At 41.3% G+C, this 23,502-nt stretch overlaps 1 protein-coding gene across 2 annotated transcripts in view; it reads right to left on the bottom strand.

Annotated features, from left to right (window-relative positions):
* ATG5 (autophagy related 5) overlaps positions 1 to 23,502 on the bottom strand; it is a 286,210-nt gene that overhangs the window by 101,303 nt on the left and 161,405 nt on the right. The window contains exons 7-9 of one of the 2 annotated variants that reach the window (XM_077487174.1): positions 22,353 to 22,544; positions 21,561 to 21,690; positions 20,725 to 21,419 (exon numbers count right to left, since the gene is read on the bottom strand). The exons of the other annotated variant lie outside the window; for it this stretch is intronic. Coding sequence (XP_077343300.1) covers positions 21,583 to 21,690; positions 22,353 to 22,544 — 300 coding nt within the window. The 3' untranslated portion in view covers positions 20,725 to 21,419; positions 21,561 to 21,582. Of the gene's footprint in view, positions 1 to 20,724; positions 21,420 to 21,560; positions 21,691 to 22,352; positions 22,545 to 23,502 lie in introns of those variants that run through there. 2 annotated transcript variants of the gene reach the window in all.

The raw sequence follows: 23,502 nt of genomic DNA, 5'->3' as shown, positions 1-23,502 counted from the left end.
CCCCCAAAAAATACTGTGTGGGAAAAAAAAAAGTTGCAACACCCACCATTTTAATCTGTAGGGCCTTTGCTTTAAAAAATATATATATATAATGCTTGGGGGTTTAAAGTAATTTTCTATCAAAATTTTTTTTTTCATGTAAACAAAGTGTCAGAAAGGACTTTGTCTTCAAGTGGTTACAAGAGTGGGTGATGTGTGACATAAGCTTATAATGTTGTGCATTAAAATGCCAGGACGGTTCAACCCCCCTCACCCCCAAATGACCCCTTTTTGGAAAGTAGACACCCCAAGCTATTTGCTGGCATGTTGAGTCCATGGACTATTTTATAATTTGCCAATTTAAAAAAAAAATTCAAAATTACAAATTTTTTTTTGTTTGCACAAAGTTGTCATTAATTTATATATTTCTCAAACACGCCATGGGCATATGTGGAATTACACCCTAAAATACATTCTGCTGCTTCTTCTGAGTACGGGGATACCACATGTGAGACTTTTTGAGAGCCTAGCCGTCTACAGGACCCCGAAATCCAATCACCGCCTTCAGGGCGTAAAATGGTGATTTCTTATCCTCACTACCTATCACAGTTTCAGAGGCCATGAAATGTCCCAAAACCCCCACAAATGACCCTATTTTGGAAAGTAGACACTTCAAGCTTTTTGCTGAAAGGCATTGTGAGTGTCCATGGAATATTTTATATTTTGCCACAAGTAAAAAAAAAAAAAAAAAAATTATTTTTTTCATTTGTACTTTTTTTACACAAAGTTGTCATTAAATGATATATCGTTCAAACATGGCATGGTTATATGTGGAGTTTCACCCCAAAATACATTCTGCTGCTTCTTCTGAGTATGGGGATACCACGTCTGAGACTTTTTGGGAGCCTAGCCGCGTACAGGACCCCAAAAACCAAGCACTGCCTTCAGGCATTCTAAAGGCGTAAAATTGTGTTTTTACTCCTCACTACCTATCACAGTTGCGGAGGCCCTGAAATGTCCAGATAGCACAACCCACCCACCCCAAAAAAAATGACCCTATTTTGGAAAATAGACACCCCAAGGTATTTTCTAAGAGGCAAGGTGAGTATTTTGCAGCTCTCATTTGTTTTTGAAAATGAAGAAAGGAAATATTTTTTTTTTTTTTCAAATTTCTAAACTTTGTGACAAAAAGCAAGATCTGCAAAATACTCAACATGCTCAGCTAATAGCTTGGGGTGTCTACTTTCTAAAATGGGGTAATTTGGGAGGGGGTTTGTGCTATTTTGGCATTTTATGGTCTTCGAAACTGTGATAGGTAGTGAGGAGTGAAATCTAAAATGTATGCCCTTAGAAATCCTGAAGGTAGTGCTTGGTTTTTCAGCAGTGGGGGCCCATCCATAGGGCCGCCATCACCTACCCCCCACCCCACCGGCAGTCAAAAAAAAAAATTGGCGGGGGAGCTGTTTTGCAGTGAGATCCATTGCGCCGAGCTGCATCCGCTTGGCCGGGTGCTTTGTTCTCAGTGTGAGAACAATCACTTCCAGCGCCCGGTGGGCTACAAAAAGATGGCCACCGCCTAATCCCCTTGTGTACAGTGGCCCCTCTCCTCTTCACTGAACACATGGAGAAAGATAGGAAGTAGCTGAAGGGGAGAGAGAGACAGACACGATATGAAGGAGGGCTGTGCTGCTGGGGACACACATGTAAGGAGGACTGTGCTTCTGGGGACACACATGTAAGGAGGACTAATGACACCACATTTAAGGAGGACTGATGGGGACACCACATGTAAGGAGGGGCTCCGCTGTTGGGGACACAGATGTAAGGAGGGGCTCCGCTGGCAACACAGGTGTAGGGAGGGACTCTGCTGGCGACACATATATAAGGAGGGGCTTCGCTAGTGACACAGATGTGAGGAGGGGCTCCGCTGGCGACACAGATGTGAGGAGGGGCTCCGCTGGCGACACAGATGTAAGGAGGGGCTCCACTGGAGACGCAGATGTAAGGAGGGGCTTCACTGGAGACGCAGATGTAAGGAGGAACTCCGCTGATGGGGCACAGAAGTAAGGAGGGACATTGATGGGGACACAGATGTATGGAGGGGCCCCGCTAGTGGGCACTGATGTAAGGAGGGGCTCCGCTGGGGATGCAGATGTAAGGAGGGACTCCGCTGATGGGGACACTGATGTAAGGAGGAACTCCGTTGATGGGTGCACAGATATAAAGAGGAACTCCACTGATGGGGGCACAGATGTAAGGAGGGACTCCGCTGGGGGCACAGATGTAAGGAGGGACTCCGCTGGGGACACAGATGTAAGGAGGGACTCCGCTGGGGACACAGATGTAAGGAGGGACTCCGCTGGGGACACAGATGTAAGGAGGGACTCCGCTGGGGACACAGATGTAAGGAGGGACTCCGCTGGGGACACAGATGTAAGGAGGGACTCCGCTGGGGACACAGATGTAAGGAGGGACTCCGCTGGGGACACAGATGCAAGGAGGGACTCCGCTGGGGACACAGATGCAAGGAGGGACTCCGCTGGGGACACAGATGCAAGGAGGGACTCCGCTGGGGACACAGATGCAAGGAGGGACTCCGCTGGGGACACAGATGCAAGGAGGGACTCCGCTGGGGACACAGATGCAAGGAGGGACTCCGCTGGGGACACAGATGCAAGGAGGGACTCCGCTGGGGACACAGATGCAAGGAGGGACTCCGCTGGGGACACAGATGTAAGGAGGGACTCCGCTGGGGACACAGATGTAAGGAGGGACTCCGCTGGGGACACAGATGTAAGGAGGGACTCCGCTGGGGACACAGATGTAAGGAGGGACTCCGCTGGGGACACAGATGTAAGGACAGACTCCACTGGGACACCTGATGTAAGGACAGACTCTGCCGGGGACACCTGATGGGATCTGGTGGCAGGCGATGTGGCAGGTGACACACTCAGGGCTCCCACTGATTCTGCATTAAGGTAAGTTGAATGATTTCATTTTATATTACAATTTAATAATAGAAATAATGCGCTTCCAATCATCCTGACACCATAAGAACCATGGTGCCAGGATGACTGAAGTGCTGTTTGGAGACTCTTTATCCGCTGATTGTTAAACTTTCTAGAATGCACATATTTCTATTGTTGTGTAGGATCTGGGCCTACTGTTCCTCCCTCTCTCCCTTCATGCCTTGGTCATCTTAGATGCTAACCACACCCTCTTAGAGCCACACCATTAAGCCATGCCCACTATTTCGCTGAAATCACGCCCATTTTCACTAAGCAGGAGGGGTCAAAAAGAAAGGGTGGGGTCTGGCGCCCCTATCCTAAAACTTCACCAGCCAACACTGGTTTTCGGGGTCCTGTACACGGCTAGGCTCACAAAAATCGTACACATGTGGTATCCCCATACTCAGGAGAAGCAGCAAAAATTTATTTTGGGGTGTAATTCCACATATAACCATGGCATGTGTGAGCAATATATCATTTAGCAGAATTTATTTTGGGACATTATTTCTGGTAAACACATGCCACGTGAGAGAAATAACCTATTACAATGACAATTTTGTGGAAAAAATTTAAATAAAATAAAAAATCTTCATTTTGCAAAGAATTGTGGGAAAAAATTACAACATCAAAAAGCTCACCATTCCTCTTACTAAATACCTTGGAATGGCTACTTTCAAAAAAGGGGTCATTTGGGGGGTATTTTTACTTTGCTGGCTTGTTCGGGACACAAGAAATGAGATGGCCACCAGTACATCAGATGTGGTCAATTTTGTGTGATTCGCACCACAACTTGTATACTTTCTAACTTTCACAAAGACCAAATAATATCCACTAATTTGGGTTATTTTTACCAAAGATATGTAGCAGTATAAATTGTGGCCAAAATTTATGAAGAAAAATTTATAATTTGCAAAATTTTATCACAGAAACAAAGAAAAATGCCTTTTTTTTTCAAAATTTTCGTTATTTTTTCATTTATAGCGCAAAAAATTAAAAACCCAGAGGTGATCAAATACCACCAAAAAAAGCTCTATTTGTGGGGGAAAAAAGGACAAAAATTCATTTGGGTACAGTGTTGCATGACTCAGTAATTGTCATTCAAAGTGTGAGAGCACCGAAAGCTGAAAATTGGTCTGGGCAGGAGGGGTGTTTAAGTGCCCAGTAGGCAAGTGGTTAAGGGCTTTAAAAACAAGCCTGTAGTAAATGGTAACAGCTTAGATGGTCATCATCCATATAACGGCTGGTTAATGGTAAACGTAGATCCCATATTCACTCCACCTCCTGGTAAGAATGCTGATCAATAAAGCCATAACTTCTGTCCGGTATTTTTGAAAGATCACCTCATATGCATACAGAGAATAATAGAGGCGTGCAATAGTGTAATTCCGTAGCACTTGCACTTTATTCATCTATTACTGAGCACTTGCACTATAATTGGGGATTACACAATATCTTATTATATACATATTATCTTTAGTATATTGTATATATTTTTTTGCGCCGCACATCGGGTATACATATGTTCATATTGTCACATTTTGAGGAAGTGTTGAGTGCTGGCAGCTATTTCCTAGTATTTTTTATTTTTGGGATTTTGAATTTGGCAGCTCAAAAAGTGTATATATATATATATATATATATATATATATATATATATATATATATATATATACAGTGGTGTGAAAAAGTGTTTGCCCCCTTCCTCATTTCCTGTTCCTTTGCATGTTTGTCACACTTAAGTGTTTCGGAACATCAAACCAATTTAAACAATAGTCAAGGACAACACAAGTAAACACAAAATGCAATTTGTAAATGAAGGTGTTTATTATTAAAGGTGAAAAAAAATCCAAACCATCATGGCCCTGTGTGAAAAAGTGATTGCCCCCTAAACCTAATAACTGGTTGGGCCACCCTTAGCAGCAACAACTGCAACCAAGCGTTTGCGATAACGTGCAATGAGGCTTTTACAGCGTCCTGGAGGAATTTTGGCCCACTCATCTTTGCAGAATTGTCCTAATTCAGTTACATTAGAGGGTTTTCGAGCATGAACGGCCTTTTTAAGGTCATACCACAACATCTCAATAGGATTCAGGTCAGGACTTTGGCTAGGCCACTCCAAAGTCTTCATTTTGTTTTTCTTCAGCCATTCGGTGGTTGACTTGCTGGTGTGTTTAGGATCATTGTCCTGCTGCAGAACCCAAGTTCGTTTCAGCTTGAGTACACGAACAGATGGTCGGACATTCTCCTTCAGGATCTCTTGGTAGACAGCAGAATTCATAGTTCCTTTTATCACGACAAGTCTTCCAGGTCCTGAAGCCGCAAAACAGCCCCAGAACATCACACTACCACCACCATATTTTACTGTTGGTATAATGTTCTTTTTATGAAATGCAGTGTTCCTTCTACGCCAGATATACTTGGACACACACCTTCCAAAGAGTTCCACTTTTGTCTCATCGGTCCACAGAATGTTGTCCCAAAAGTCTTGGGGATCATCAAGATGTGTTGTGGAGAAATTGAGACGAGCTTTGATGTTCTTTTTGCTCAGCAGTGGTTTTCTCCTTGGAACTCTGCCATGCAGGCCATTTTTGCCCAGTCTTTTCCTGATGGTGGAGGCATGAACGCTGACCTTAACTGAGGCAAGTGAGGCCTGCAGTTCCTTGGACGTTGTTGTGGGGTCTTTTGTGACCTCTTGGATGAGTCGTCGCTGCGCTCTTGGGGTAATTTTGGGCGGACGGCCACTCCTGGGAAGGTTCACCACTGTTCCATGTCTTCGCCATTTGTGGATAATGGCTCTCACTGTGGTTCGCTGGATTCCAAAAGCTTTGGAAATGGCTTTATAACCCTTTCCAGACTGATAGATCTCAATTACTTTCTTTCTCAATTGTTCCTGAATTTCTTTGGGTCTCGGCATGATGTGTAGCTTTTAAGGATCTTCTGGTGGACCTTACTGTGTCAAGCAGCTCCTATTTAAGTGATGCCTTGATTGTGAACAGGTGTGGCAATAATCAGGCCTGGGTGTGGCTAGAGAAATTGAACTCAGGTGTGGACAACCACAGTTATAGTATGTTTTAACAAGGGGGGCAATCACTTTTTCACACAGGGCCATGATGGTTTGGATTTTTTTTCACCTTTAATAATAAACACCTTCATTTACAAATTGCATTTTGTGTTTACTTGTGTTGTCCTTGACTATTGTTTAAATTGGTTTGATGTTCCGAAACACTTAAGTGTGACAAACATGCAAAGGAACAGGAAATGAGGAAGGGGGCAAACACTTTTTCACACCACTGTATATATATAGGTTTCATCAGACCATAACACATTTTCCCACGTGCTTTTGGGAGACTTCAGATGTGTTTTTGCTAAATTAAGCCGGGCTTAAATGTTTTTCTTTGTAAAAAAAAAGGCTTCCGTCTTGCCAATCTACCGCATAGCCCAGGCATATGAAGAATAGGGGAGATTGTTGTCACATGTACCACAAAGCTAGTACTTGCCAGATATTCCTGCAGCTCCTTTAATGTTGTTGTAGGCCCCTTGGAAGCCTCCCTGACCAGTTTTCTTCTTGTCTTTTCATCAATTTTGGGGGGACGTCCAGCTCTTCATAATGTCAGTGCTGTGCCACATTTTCTCCACTTTATGATGACTGTCTTCACTGTGTTCCATGGTATATCTAATGCCTTGGAAATTCTTTTGCAACCTTCTCCTGACTGATTCCTTTTAAAAATGAAATCCCTCTGATGCTTTGGAAGCTCTCTGCGGACCATGGCTTTTGCTGTAGGATGCGACTAAGAAAATATCAGGAAAGACCTACTAGAGCAGCTGAACTTTATTTGAAGTTAATCAGATGCACTTTAAATGATGGCAGGTGTGTACTGACTTATATTTAACACAAGTTTGAATGTGATTACTTAATTCTGAACACAGCTACATCCCCAGTTATAAGAGGGTGTGCACACTTATGCAACCACATTTTTTTTTTTTACTCCCCCCCTAAAAGATTTTAGTTTGTTCTTCAATTTAAACATCAACATTAAAAGGTGGAAAAAGTTCTGAAATTATTTATATATCTTTGTCTCATTTTTTGACATCACAGAAACCTGACATTTTAACAGGGGTATACAGGTGCCTGAATCCTGTGAGATAGGAGTGGGTTCCAAGGTGTATGAAGAGGAATACACAGGATCTATTAAGTACAGCTGATGTTCTGTTCCAATGTGGTTAATCCCTTATCTGCATCTATAATGCCTGATTTGACCCACAGGGGGGTCTATAGTTGAGGTGAGCAGGCATTTTACTCAGAGGTGGCGGTTACAGTTCTTGTGAATCACACATTTGTATTAGATATGTGTGGCACAGATGTTGGAGTGAACTAATTTACGGTACGTTTATCACAGAAAAATCTGCACATTAATTCTGAACTGCATGTGGAATATTTTTGAACACTTTTTATTTGTAATTCAATTTAATATCGTATATTGGTGTCTGGTTTTCATCAGTTAACCATTTTTATTATGGTATTACTAATTTAATAAGATTTTGTGTATATGTGTTATTGGATATTTCTATTGATTCACACTTTTTAAAGGATTAGCGCACTATTATTTTATACTGTATACTTATCATTGGTGTTAGATCACTACTTAATAGTTGCAGCTGCTCCATATATCTACGATAGCTCATCCCACATTTTCTTTGTTTCTGTTATAAAATTTTACAAATTCGTAATTTTCTTCATAAATTTTGGCTAAAATTTATACTGCTACATATCTTTGGTAAAAATAACCCAAATCCATGTATATTATTTGGTCTTTATGAAAGTTATAGAGTCCACAAGCTATGGTGCCAATCTCTGAAAATTGATCACACCTGATGCACTGATAGCCTATCACATTTCTTGAGACCCTAACAAGCCAGGAAAGTAAAATACCCCCCAAATGACCACTTTTTGGAAAGTAGACATTCCAAGGTATTTAGTAAGAGGCATGGTGAGTTTTTTCCCACAAGTATGTGCAAAATCAAGATTTCTTTTTTTTTTTTCACAAAATTGTTATATTAGCAGGTTATTTATAACACACAGCATATGCTTAGCGCAAATTAAAACCCCAAAACACATTCTACTACTCCTTCTGAGTATGGCGATACCACATGTGTGAGACTTTTACACAGCGTGGCCACATACACAGGCCCAACATGCAGGGAGCGCCATCAGGCGTTCTTGGAGCATAAATTACATAATTTCTTGACTACCTCTTATGCCGAGTACACACGGTCGGAATTTCGGCCAACAAAAGACTGATGAAAACTTTTCATTAGAAAATAAGACCGTGTGTATGCTCCATCAGAATTTGCTGGCCGAATTTCAGCCAGCAAAAGATTGAGAGCAGGTTCTCAATTTTTCAGACGGAACAAATTTCTATCGGAATTTCCGTTCATGTGTATGCAATTCCGATGAGTAAAAACTCACGCATGCTCAGATTCAACTATGATACAGAAGCTATTGGCTACTGGCTATTGAACTTCCTTTTTCTAGTTCCGTCATACATGTTGTATGTCACCGCATTCTTGACGGTCGAAATTTGGTGTGACCGTGTGTATGCAAGACAGCTTGAGAGAAATCCCATCAGAAATTCCATCGGGAAAACCATCTGAGCTTTTTCTGATCAAAATTCTGATCGTGTGTACGCTGCATTACACTTTTGAAGGCCCTGGAGCACCAGGACAATAGAAACCCCCCAAAATGACCCAATTTTGAAACTAAAATAACCCAACGTATAATCTATGAGGTAAATTGAGTCTTTTGAGCATGTCATTTTTTTTACAAGTTTTTGGAAAATGAAAACGCATTTTTTTTTAACACAAAGTTGTCCATTTATACACAATTTCTAACACATAGCATGTACATGCCAAAAATTACACCCCAAAATAGATTATCCTACTCCTCCCGAGTATGGCAATACCACATGGGTGAGACTTTTACACAGCCTGGCCTCATATAGAGGCCCAACATGCAGGGAACACCATCAGGTATTCTAGGGGCATCATTTTCAAATCTAATTTGACTACCTATTACACTTTTGTGAGGCACTGTAGTGGCATGGATGAGAATTGATGTGGCATGGATGAGTCATGGATGGGGATGACTGAGCATGAATGAGTACCGCCGGGTATGGATGGGATGTCTGGGTATGGCTGAGTACGACTGAGTATTGATGGGATGGCTGAGCATGGATGGATGAGTATTGCGGAGTATGAAAAGATGAATTGCTGGATGAGTATGACATCATGGATGGCTGAGCATGGATGGATGGCTGGATGAGCACAGATCAGCGCTGTGGGCACTATAGATCCAGCCCACAGCATTGCTGCACCTGATCTCTCCCCTCGCCGCTCACACTGTACCCATCGGTACAGAAAGGGGAGAGAGGAACCGGACCTGACGCCGGTTTGTTTACAAGTGACTGCTCCATCATTTAACAGAGCAATCACGTGGTAAACGGCCGCTGTCCGCAGCCATTTACCGTGATGCAGGGGGTCCTCCGGATATTCCCAGGGGGCGCACAATTCTGGGAGAACATCAATGTACGCCCTCCCAGTTATCCAGCCACGCTGTAGGTGTCATACGGCTATGGTGCGGTCGTTAAGTGGATAATTTTAATGGGGTGTGTAGACTTTTTATATCCACTGTATCTATCAAAAAATCACATAAAAAATAAAAACATAACAGCACCCACCCCCCTCAATGAACTGTACCTCCCCAGTGCCAGCAGCACTCATGCAGCCCCGGGCAATGACACTCCCACCAACATGCTTGACTGTAGGCAAGACACACTTGTACTCCTCACCTGGTTACCACCACACACGCGTGACACCATCTGAACCACTAGGTTTATCTTGGTCTCATCAGACCACAGGACATGGCTCTGGTAATCTGTGTACTTAGTCTGCTTGTCTTCAGCAAACTGTTTGCAGGCTTTCTTGTGCATCATCTTCAAAAGAGGAATGACAGCGCAGACCAATTTGATGCAGTGTATGGCTTGAGCCCTGACAGGCTGACCCCCCCCCCCCCCCTCCTCAACCTCTGCGGCTATGCTGGCAGCACTCATATATCTATTTGTCAAAGACAACCTCTGGATATGATGCTGAGCATGTGCACGCAACTTCTTTTGTCGACCATGACAAGGCCTGTTCTGAGTGGAACCTGTCCTGTTAAACCGCTGCATGGTCTTGGACACTGTGCTGCAGCTCAGTTTTAAGGTCTTGGCAATCTTCTCATAGCCTAGGCCATCTTTATGTAGAGCAACAATTCTTTTCTTCAGATCCTCAGAGAGTTCTTTGCCATGAGGTGCCATGTTGAACTTCCAGTGACCATTATGAGAGAGTGAGAGCGATAACACCAAATTTAAAACACCTGCTCCCCATTCACACCTGAGACTTTGTAATACTAACGAGTCACATGACACCGGGGAGGTAAAATGGCTAACCCAATTTGGATATTTTCACTTAAAGGTGTACTCATTTTTGTTGCCAGCAGTTTAGACATTAATGGCTCTGTGTTGAGTTATTTTGAGGAGAAATTTACACTGTTATACAAGCTGTACACTTCACTACTTAACATTGTAGTAAAGTACCATTTCTTCAGTGTTGTTACATAAAAAGATATAAGAAAATATTTACAAAAATACGAGGGGTGTACTCACTTTTGTGAGATACTGTATAAGCCTTAGCACGCTCATTTCAGTAGTGTATAATGTATTTATTGTGCAGAGGTTAGCAGTATCCCATCTTAAAGTGGATGTAAACCCCAATCATGAAATCTGACCTGGGCACATATCTGTAGTTTTTACTTATCTCTTTCCAAAGCCTTAAATCTCGTGTCTTTCTGCTGTTTTCCGACACAGGAGATAAAATCAGCTGTATATTTGTGTTGTCAGGGAACTTAGATGATAGATAAGCATAGAGTTTGTCTAGTCACAGCCCAGCTCTGCAGGTGTCTTCGTTCCTCTGCATATGTGGAAAGGGGGGCTGTGACTTTCCTCCAATCAGCTCACACAAAGTGTATGCCCAGACTTCCCTCCCACTGCTGAAACAGGAAGATTTTTTTTAACATGATGTGCACTTTCTAAAGAGTTTAGAAAGCTGAAGACAGCAGGTATAATGCACAACGTAGTGTCCATACTGCAGAACTCAGGCGTGCATAACACAGAGCGCAGGGTACATAACCCAACCAAAATTTACCTCCTCCTCCCCCACCCAAATAGAGCAGCCCCAATTTCACCCCAGTACAGATAGCCCCCCCACCCCACCCTAAATCCACCCCTCAGTACGGTCATTTCTCTCCCAGTGCAAACCCCCCTTTAGTATTGACCACCCTTGTCAGTACAAACCCTCAGCCCAGCCCATCCCCTAGCCCCCAATCCCCTCAAAATGGACCCCCCCTCTCAGCCTACCCCCTCAGTGAGGGACCAAGCTTCTTGTAATCTCTATGCTTACAAAATTACTTCTTTGGAAAATCCAACTACAGTCTATTTTCTACTGCTTGTCCCCCCACATCCACTGAATTCATGCGGCCGCAATAAATACTTCAGTTAACAAAGAATGATGAATTTTTACTTGTCTGATACAGTGCCTTTTAAAGACTCTGTTGGCAGCTTTCACCTAGTTTGAAGTAGTGAAAGATACTTCTACAAGTTTTACTCCAATGTAATATGAACACATGCAAACTAATGTGAGATCGTTTAAAAATAACACAAGCAGATTTTTTTTTTTTTTTTAAAGGACACAGCTTGAAAACATTTCACAAGCAGGGCTTTAATCGTGTTTTAAGATTCAAAGACAAAGTTTTGTGAGAGCAGGTTGCCATTATTGCACACAAGTGTACACCAGATCGCACTGTGATCTTTTTCTGCAAGTCATATATCATCCCCCTTCCTGGAGCTAAAAAACATGAAATTAAATTCCAGAAAGAAATGAACTTTTATTAATAAATGAAGAAATTAAGTGTACAGCATTATTCCTGCCTCATAAACCAGAAGACATAATCATCCACAGTATGGACATATGGTTGCTTTTATCATCACAGCTACAGGGTTGTTCTCTACTGATGAAATGAAGATGGGATTTAATTTTAACCCCTTTCGAGCTTATTTTAGGTTTACTACAGAACAATACAAACGTGGAAAAATTTGTTGGTACCCTTTTATCTCACAAAAAACAAAAAATTTGAAAAGTGATATAATTAAAAGAAATTGTCTCATGCATATTATATTTAAGTCTGGTATGTCACACAGTAAAGCAAAGAAAGTGATACAAGAGAAAAGTATCACTTGTTCTAAGATATTGAAGAGATAAATTACTGATTACTCTATGATATTTTAAAATGGCCTTGACAGAGTTGTTGCTACCCCTGGGAAAGTTTATAAATAGATGAATCATAGAGATTTTTAAAATAAACTGTTTTCTGTACTTAGTATCACACTGCCTCCAATCTTGTTTTAGTCAGTTTGCCTATTTACATGGAGAAAAGCACTGGAAATTAACAAGAAAAAGCAAAGAAGGTAGTTGTTTAAAGTGATCATCGGGAAGAAAAAGTACAGACCAACATGCCAAAGGTAAAGGCTATAAGACCATCTCCAGTAGCTTATTGTTCCTGTGACTACAGTTGCAATAATATTAAGGAGTTTAAGGTCTACAGGAATGTAGCCAACCTCCCTGGCCATGTCCACAAGAGGAACATTGACCCCACATTGAACAGGATAGTGACAAAGAACTTAGCAAAACTTCCAAAAACATATAAGCTGATGAGCAAACAAAATGATACATCAGTGTCTTATGGCACCATCCTTCACTTTTTGAGGGACAGTGGGCTCAAAGTAATTCTATTCTATTTAACATTAACGACTTTAGAATGAAGATGGTGAGTCCCTCCTGACAGCCATTTATTTGAGTTAAGACATGTCCAATACTTGTTTCTGTATGTTCAGTAGAGCGGGAAAGATATATCTATAGATACTTAGTATGAAGAATTAACTTCCATGCATTATCCACAATATAGAAAGGCAACAAAAATGTTGTGCCCCAATTCTCTTAAAATAAATCTTTGTTTACATTAATCCAAACCCCATACATTTCACATATATAAAATAATTAAACTGATGTCACGTATCCCCAAGACAGTTTGCAAGTCACTTCTGTAAGTAAAAGGTAATAACCAAATTATGGATTAAAATTAAAGCGTATGTATATCCAACACCTTTTTAGTTTTGGATATAGAAGAAACACATTTTAACCCGTTGAGTTTTTTTTTATTCTGTCTTTGTCCTGGCTATGCAGATGTACCCTCTCTATTGGTAGTAGTGACCACTGCAGGAAAGACACAGTGATGGTAATTCAAAATTGAGATTTGTTACCAGAACAAGAGGCGAGGGTAAACCTTCCAATAGGAGCACTTTTCTTACGCCAAGTGTCTAAAATGGGAATTACACTCCCTTTATAGAGATTTCTATTACTTTCTTTTGGGTCTCCAGCAGATGAACTAAAGATGAAATGGGCCCAGACAGTAAAAAAATTAACTAAATTGGGTTTTAACCCTGCTCTATCAAAAATTTAAAATGCTTTGGCCATACATATATACACACACTTAGTTAATTACACGTAACTCTTTCAAAAGTAAAAGTGGTTTTGTTCATGTGTTAAAAAATTCTGATAAGAACAATAAATCCAATTTAAGATAACAGAGAGATCACGGTCCTAGAAATTTTTTCAAACTGTCAACAGCTAGTTCCCACCTGTGGTTCTTAAACAGTTATTTATGGAGAATCTGATAAAAAGCAGGGCAGTCTGCCAAGTCATACTCTGGATACATTACAAAAGTCTATTATAGCAAACTACCTGGGAAAAGAAGCTTCAAACTATAGATTAAATGTTTTTTTGCTCCTTCCTCAGCTCCTGTGTCTAATTCTCTACTAGGCTAGTTTTTTTTTACATAACGTAAACTGTTATAAAGTTATGAACTCTTCAACAAAAATGGTTTTACTTTAGTAAAGTGCATGAGTCAGTGGCTTAACACTACCAAAATTGTTCCTACTGTGGTACTTCCTCTCATGGGTGAACAACTGAAAAAGTATATCTACAACTACATTAAAGCCCAAACAATTGGAATGCCTGTTTGGGGAGATGTCCTTTCACTTCCTGCTGTCTCCCAGACAAAATCTGAAAGGAAATCAGGGAGAGCAAAAAAAAAGGGACTAAAAATTGTAATAACTGCTTGTCGACCATATAACTTACATGTGATAGCAAAGCGGCCTGCCTGCACTGGATCATGTACCTAGTACATGATCCGTGCGTTCAGGCAGGGAATGCGAATGCGCCTGCTGGCCCAGCTGTACTGCTATTAGTCACAGCCCATCATGTCAATCACTGGGTCCCAGCCAATGATTAACCTCTGGCACCCAGTGGTCAGCTCTGAGCTTCATTGAACACAGTTCTGTGAATGTAAACAACAAAGAGCTGTGTTTAGTGACAGGGGATCTTGTTTGTTCATTCCCAGCTAAAGTATAAATACTTAATCTGGCTCTTCTTTCTACCCAGCTCTGTGCCTACGAGCAGCATTGTTGCTCTCTCTCTTTCCTCACAAGCACAGCGGCAGCGGTGGGAGTCTTTGGCTTCTGCTTCTGTCAATCAAAATCTGTGAGGAGGGAGCAGGGGGTGGGGCCGAACCACACTGTGTGCGTCTATGGAAACATTTGCTATGGGGGAAAATATGGAAGAGGAGGAGCCAAGAGTGTTGGTGGGGACCCCAGAAGAGGTGGTTCGGGGCCAGTCTGTGCAAAATCATTGCACAGAGAAGGTAAGTATAACATGTTTTTTTTATTTCAGGTAAAAAAAAACTTTACAACCATTTTAAAATTAATTTAAAAAGTTTTGCTTATACATACACTTTAAATACCAATCTACTGCATTCAATAAATATTGCAAAGTATTAAAGAATATGTTAACCTAACATTTCATATTACTGATATGGTCCTGCTGTACTATGTATCTGTATGAAAAAATATCCTATTCTCTTTGTATTTCTTACTTTGTGTGAAATACCTGGTGTTCCTGCCAGCCCCCCTGCTTTCCTATTACACTAAGGCATGAGAGCAATTTTCTGGCTGTGCCGGGAACGCAGGTAATGCACGCTTCACACTTGCTGAGCTTCTTCCGGACCCTTAAAGTGTTTTTTAAGCCACTATCACATCTTCATACCATCCTCTCTGTGTTCTAATCCGGTTTGCCTCTGTGTGAGTGATTTATAAAAAAAGCCTGCTTTACCTCATTTCACAGCTCTTCTCAGCGATCACATGGCTTTCTCCTCTCCCCCCCTGACAGATGCAGCGGGTGGGGCCAAGATTCCCCCCACTGTCATCACTCGGGAGATGAGGAGGAGGGGAGAGAGAGATGGCCTATCATGTGATTGCCGGGAAGAGCTGTGAAATTAGGTATTTTATAAATCACTCACAGGGGCACACAAGATAAAAACAGAGGGGCTGGTATTAAGACGTAAAGGTGTTTGAGCTGCAGGGGTAGGCACTGTCACAAGCTGACAGGCCGGAAGGGATGGGGGAGAGAGTACAGAGGATACAGCAGGCTGCTGATGCCGGAGGCACGTAAACTGACCACGCTGTCAGGGCTCAGCAGCCATGATACACCGTGGTCAGTTTACAAAGAGGAGGGCATAGCCAGGCAGGATCAGCAGGTATTACAGGGGGTCAAATGACACAGCATAAGCATTGTGCTGCATAAATGAACAGGAAGTAAGGGGTAATATAATCAGCAAGTTCAAAAGTAATGAAAACCTGTCAGAGAAGCTATCCCTTCCCTACTGTAGCCAAAATTTCAAAAACAAACACGTCAAAAGAACTTGCACTTTAACATTAATAGCTCCAGAAATAACCCTTAAAGTGTGAACAATGTTCAGTCCGTAGGAAGCGATACCATGTTTTGGCCACAACACTGTAAAATCAGTAAAGCATTGCCAGCAATTATGTAATTTCAGGTGTACCTGGAGTCTGGTTAACAGGTATAATAATCATTTACCTAAATACATATTAAATATATCAAAGGTAATCTGCTACATAAGCACATCAAAAGACATTAAGCACATGCAAGTCTTTAAAAATGCTAAGCCCAATCCAATCCTATCATTTAGTAATAATAAATTCAGTATGTTTAGACAACAGTCATGGGTTCTCATGGACAAGAGCAGATCACTGCCTAATCCAGCTGATTTAGGTGCTAATCTTTAGGTCTATGGGTACCTTTAGATCAGAGAGGACACACTAAGCCGATTGCTTCATAGGGATGGTCAGTCATTTTGCATTTTCACGGTCAACTATTCTTGTGATCTCATAGAAGGCAACCAGTCGTCAAACATCTTCCTATCCTGCATCAGAAGTGGGGCATGAGCCGCCTAGTCCTCCGAATTCGTCTGGTCAGTGAATGTGCACATAACACTTTGTTGCCTTTATTACTTAAGTAATGTCTGCAGCTGCTCACACAGAGGATAGTTTGAAAAAGTTTAGTGTGTGAACATTTACAGCATAATGCACCCCTACTTATCACAAACAACTTGAAAAAGTGCATATGCATTTACAACTCTTGCCCCCTCATGTAACTCTACAAAGCTTGGTTATCTCCTGATGACAAACATTTGGACACGTTCACATCTTAGCACTGTTGACTGTGTATAACCAAGTTTATAACTTAAAATTATAACTTTGGTAATTTGCATCATTAAAATATTGCCATTACTCGCAAATAAAAGTGCATTTGCTGGAAACCACACAGCTAATGCCACAAGGAGGAGTTTTTTTTAAACACACTAAAGTGCTTAGATGTGAACTGTGCCTTACACATGCACATTTAGTGCCTGTTCACACTTGTGCGGTGCGATTGCGATGCAAATTTCTGCTATTCGGCAGTGTGAGTTTACATTGGTTATTAACAGCGCGATTGTAATGCGACTTAATGCACTTACCATGTTAGTTAGGCTCAGATGCTATTTGTGTTCAGGCCAATCAAAAGGCAAGCAAAAAAATGGGTGTTAACTTCCTGTGCACTTCCGGTTTATTTTTATTTTTTTCCCGTTGATCATGGCAACAGTTGTTACTGCTACTGCTGCAGTCCTGGTGGACAAAGCCAGGAGGAGGAGGAGGACACTGATGAGAACACGAAGATATTGGGTCCATCCAATAACTTCAAATAAGGAAGACAGAGGCCAGTCCAGGATCCTCTAAAATGATCTCCGGCAACAAGAAGAGAAGTTCTTCAACTATTCCCGGATGTCAGTAAATAGGTTAGTACCTGTACCCCTCTTTCTTCTCCTCCTCCCTCATCAACCTCCTTCCTGCTCTGCCTTCTATTCTCTCACTAGCACTCTTGCCTTTTACCATTCTTTGAACACACTTCACCCTTAGCCTGTCACTTACTTTGGTTTTGTGTTTTTATTTCTTAGTTTCAATGTATTACTTGGAACTCATTTGGAGCGTCAGAACACAACCTTCGGGAATAGTGTGGAGCCAGCTGAAAGATTGCTTGTTACATTAACCACTTCAGCCCCGGAAGAATTGACCCCCTTCCTGACCAAAGCACTTTTTGCGATTCAGAACTGTGTCAATTTAACTGACAATTGTGTGGTCGTACGACGTTGTACCCAAATAAAATGGACATCCTTTTTTCCCCCACAAATAGAGCTTTCTTTTGGTGGTATTTTTTACTTTTTGCTATAATAAATATCCCCCCCCCAAAAAAAAATTATATATATATATTATATATATATATATATATATAAATTCCCTCAGTTTAGGCCGATATGTATTCTTCTACATATTTTTGGAAGAAAAAAAAAAAATCGCAATCAGTGTATATTGATTGGTTTGCGCAAAAGTTATAGCGTCTACAAAATAGGGGATAGCTTTATAGCATTTTTTTTTTACTAGTAATGGTGGCAATCTGCGATTTTTTTATTGTGACTGCGACATTAAGGCGGACACATCGGACAATTTTGACACATTTTTGTTACCACTGGCATTAATACAGCGAACAGTGCGATTAAAAATGCATTGATTACTGTAAAAATGTCACTGGCAGTGAAGGGGTTAACACTAGGGAGCGGTGAAGGGGTTAACTGTGTGCCCTGGGAGGTGATTCTAACTGAAGGGGGAGGGACCAACTACAGGAAGTGACAGATTGTGGTTCCTAGCTAATAGAAACACACGATCTGTCACTCCCGTCTGAACAAAACAGGGAAGTGTGGGTTTACACACACTCTTCCCTGTTCTGTGTCTCCAGCTCATGATCGCTCATGGCTGCGGTCATCGCAACAGTTGGACATAAGCATCGGCACCTCCGTTGTGCAGTGGGCACCCCTGCTATCCAGGCCCCACGAGCCCACGTACAGTTACATGGCTTTGCGCAGGAGAGCCAACTTGCCACAGTAAAACTGCGGTGGCTGGTCTGGAAGTGGTTAAGGTAAATTTAACCACTTGCTTACTGGGCACTTAAACACCCTTCCTGCCCAGACCAATTTTCAGCTTTCGGTGCTCTCACACTTTGAATGACAATTACTCAGTCATGCAACACTGTACCCAAATTAATTTTTTGTCCTTTATTTTCCCCCACAAATCAAGCTTTTTTTGGTGGTATTTGATCACCTCTGGGTTTTTAATTTTTTGCGCTATACATGAAAAAATAACGAAAATTTTGAAAAAAAAAGGCATTTTTCTTTGTTTCTGTGATAAAATTTTGCAAATTATTAATTTTTCTTCATAAATTTTGGCCACAATTTATACTGCTACATATCTTTGGTAAAAATAACCCAAATTAGTGGATATTATTTGGTCTTTGTGAAAGTTAGGAAGTCTACAAGCTGTGGTGCAAATCACACAAAATTGATCACATCTGATGTACTGGTGGCCTATCTCATTTATTGTGTCCCGAACAAGCCAGGAAAGTAAAAATACCCCCCAAATGACCTCTTTTTGGAAAGTAGACATTCCAAGGTATTTAGTAAGAGGCATGGTGAGCTTTTTGATGTTGTCATTTTTTTCCCACATTTCTTTGCAAAATTAAGATTTTTAATTTTTTAAAAATTTTTCCACAAAATTGTCATTGCAATAGGTTATTTCTCTCACATGGCATGTGTATACCACAAATGACACCCCCCAAAAAATTCTGCTACTCCTCCTGAGTATTACAATACCACATGTGTGGGACTTTTTCACAGCCTGGCCACATAGAGAGGCCCAACATGCAGGGAGCGCCATCAGGTGTTCTAGGAGCATAAATTACACATCTAACTTGTTGACTACCTAATACACCTTTGAAGGCCCTGGAGCACCAGGACAATGACACGTGACACTGATGACAGATGGCACTGATACGTGGCAATGATGACAGATGGCACTTATACGTGGCAATGATGACACGTGGCACTAATACGTGGCACTGATGACAGATGGCACTAATACGTGGCACTGATGACGCGTGACACTGATGACAGATGGCACTGATAAGTGGCATTGATGACACGTGGCACTGATAACAGATGGCACTAATATGTGGCACTGATGACAGATGGCACTATGTGGCACTGATGACAGATGGCACTATGTGGCACTGATGACAGATGGCACTATGTGGCACTGATGACAGATGGCACTATGTGGCACTGATGACAGATGGCACTTATACGTGGCACTGGGGACAGATAGCACTAACAGGTGGCACTGGGGACAGATAGCACTGGGGTGGATGGCACTGGGGGAACATGGCACTTTATTTATTTATTTTTTCCCACTTACGGCCATTGCAGCCGTTCATCTCTCCCCTCTCACACGCTGTCTGTGTGAGGAGGGAGAGTGGCGCTGAGAGATGATCTCATATGTTTACATATGAGATCATCTCACATTGGACATGCCGATCGCGCTGTAAACGGCCGCTGTGATTGGCCGTTTACAGCGATCTGTGTTTGCCTGTCTCCGGGCGGCACGCATTGCGGAAGTAAACACGAGGACGTCCAGGGACGGCCTCCCGGACGAAAGCGCCCGCTCTAAAGCCTTCATTCTACTGTAGGGCGGGCGAGAAGCGGTTAATTGATATGCTTTGTGAAATGTAATGTTTTGCACCATAGTAAGCAATACAAGGAATTCTGACAGATATCACACCAAAGTTGTCTTCCAAAAAAGTATTTATTACAGTTTTTTTTTTTTACTTGTAATCTGCATGTAATTACATACTTTTCAGAAATATTGGGAAACAATCAAACTTCTTACATAACAAGAACAGCATAATGAGAAGACAACAATCTCCTCCTTTTGTCTTTCCATTTCTCTCACCCTTCATGCCCTTTCTTCCCCCTCATCCTCCCACTCCATCTCTTCCTTCACTCTCCAACTTCCTCTGACCCCTCAACTTCCGCCCTCTCTCTACCTCTCTAGCTGTCTCTTACCCTTTAGCATTAACACACATGTACATTGTGGAAATTTTTACAAAAAACAGCACATAAACCTCCACCTCACCCTTCCTCCCCCTTTTTAGATGTATTCCACTGTAACATAATCCACATGTACATGAAAAGTTTGCATGGACCAAAAAAGTTAAATTACAAAACATTAGTAACTGAAACTCTACCTCTCCATCTCATCCTCCCTCTCATCTCCCACTCTCTCATCCTCCCTCCCTCGCATGTTCATCTCCCCTCTCCCCCTAATCTTCTCTGCCTCTTTATTTCCCTAGTTGAGCCATCAAAAATATGATCAAATATCGGATTAAATGATTCAAGTTTCCAAATTAATAATAAAAAAAATAAAAATAAATAAAAATTTAAAAAAACGTAAACAAATCCAATATGGATTCTCAACAAAGTGGTAGTGCCATTAACAGGTCGTCATCTACAAATTCAAAAAAGGTGCTGAACTCAGTTCCTTCATAAAACATGGCGTGGCACAGTGAAGGAATGTATGCAATATTGCACTGCAATACTCACGTCAAAGTAAAGGTCTGGCAAGACCTCTTTAAGAAGAGGCACCAAACAAACTTATTGCAAACATTGTATGAGGGCATCATTGGGCATCGATTTGTTCACTGATCACCGACACTATGTGGAGTACTTTATTTGTCTGGTCTGGGTCTTCGGCCTGTTCTGCTGTCCTGATGCTTCGCTTCCTGCAAGAAGTAGATTTTTGCCTTTGCCTTCTGCTGGAAGGTTTAGAAACATCAGTATCCTCATTGTCTGGCTTCTGAGCAGATAACTCATTCAAGGCCTGTACCTCGATCGCCTCACCCTGTACCTCCATAGATGAATCCTCTTGATTTGTGCATGCAAATGATACTCCTTCATCAACATCAACAGTAGCAGGATGCTATTCCTCCTCCCAACTTGCTTCTGTGCTGCAATACAAAAATGTTAAATTGTAACTCTGTTATGAAATACAAAGTATGAAGATCATAGGGGGGAGGAGTGAAGGTTAGGGGGAGGACAGATTAATTAGAGAAAGAAATGGTAGCGTGACCAATTTTTGTATAACTTACTTCCTCAATTCTATAATTAGCTTCAGAAAATCCATGTAATCTGGCGAAGGCATAGGGACACTTTGGAGGGGGCACCAGACCCACTTCTTGCTTCACGCTCCAGTCTTTGGTGTCTTTGAAGTGTGTACTTCTGTAACAAAAAAAAAATAAATAATGAATTTTCAATTTTTTTTCAGGTACCTAGCAACTGGAAATATATTTGCCAGCTTCCATGAGTTTAAATTGGGAAAATCTACTGTGAGCACAATTTTGCAGGACACCTATATCGCCATCTGGGAGGTCCTAAAAGATGTGATGAAAAAAAACAAACAAAGAGCAATGGTACACTAAAGCGGAGTTGTTTTGGAAGTGCTGCAACTTCCCTGTGTTGGTGCCATAAACGGCAAGAACATCAGGATTGCGGGACAACATTTTTTAATTATAACATTTTTTTTTCATTTGTTCTGCTGGCAGTGGCTGCTGCAAATTACTCCTTCACCTACATCAATATTGGTTCGTATGGGAGCAGTTCTGTCTGACTGCAGCATTTTTTCTCACTCAGGCTTTGGAGAAATTATGCGGGAGAACACACTCAACCTCCCAAATGCACGACCACTCCCTGGAACATCTCAACCCTCTCTCCCATTTATCTTTGTTGGTGATGAGGCTTTCGCTCTTTCTGAAAACATGCTCTATTCCTTAACATTACATTGGTGGTGGTCAGTGGGATGCATGCCCTTACGTTGGTGGTCAGTGGGAAGAATGCTCCTTACATTGGTGGTCAGTGGGATGAATAAACAGAAATATACTTACGTTTATGTTGGCAAACTTGAGGTGTGAAGGCTTCCCAGTCTGCATACAAACTTTTAAAAACCTCATTTCAGCCTCTGATCTTCTTATATTCTGGTATATGGCTGTCCCATATATATGGCCTGGCATGGAAAAGTCTGATGAGTTCCTCGTTGTCAATGCCAGTGTTCTGACGTCTGGGGACCATGATCTTGTCTGTTTGTAGATGGACACAGGAAACAAGAAATGAGGGGGCAGAACTGGGAGGAGGAGCAGGAGGTGAAGAATTTGCACATATCTGAACCAACAATGCGATTCCAGAACAATTTACATTGATGTCTTTGGAGACTAAATTCGCAACACAGTGCTGTAAACTCGCACAGGACCCTTTTTATTGTTGCATCACATTTGTAGAGGAAACGCAACAAATAGATGTGAACGACCGTCATTGAAAACAAAGACTTTTTGGATGACATGCGAATCTAGTTTTTTTTGTACGCATTGCATTCGTTATCAACTCACAAGTCAACGTTCACAAGTGTGAACCGGCACTTAGCCATGTATGATCTAATATCTATCTTATAGGTCTTATCGAATAACTATTACAATGAACATACTTAGAAACAAGTAATACATGTAACAAGACAAACTTTGCATATAACCCATACACATGTAACAGGTATTTGACTTTAGCTTTAAAATCTTGAAACAATTAATATGATTTACTATTGGTGTCAGCTATCATTGGGCAATACTATTAAAAGGACATGCACTGACTGTTTCAAGAAGTGAGAGTAAAGAGTAGAAATCATGCTAGAGTAGTGAGATGTCACGAATATGACAAAAATGAAACGTTTTGCATTCCTTGTTCCTGTTGAACCATGTCTAGAATACCCAGATGATACATAACATAAGAAATGCTATGAAAAAATTGTCGGTAAAAATTACACAATGACTGTCAATCACAGAACTTAAAGTACGGAAATGAGACATTTTACTTCTGTGATTCATGTACTGACCACTGATAGCCACGTGAAGAGAACTACATTTAATAAAAATGACACTGCACTAGAGTATGCCACATTATAGGAAGCTTACCTTTATTATTATAATACACAATCTGTGAAATATATATATTAAACATAAAAAATATTTTGTAAGTTCTCAAAGGGAC

Source organism: Lithobates pipiens, unplaced genomic scaffold (genome assembly GCF_037356315.1).
Source record: "Lithobates pipiens isolate NorthernLeopardFrog02 unplaced genomic scaffold, aLitPip1_a1.2 Scaffold_18, whole genome shotgun sequence".
Lineage (NCBI taxonomy): Eukaryota > Metazoa > Chordata > Amphibia > Anura > Ranidae > Lithobates > Lithobates pipiens.
The sequence above is the reverse complement of the archived record's forward strand: the minus strand, read 5'-3'. Positions and strand labels throughout refer to the sequence as shown.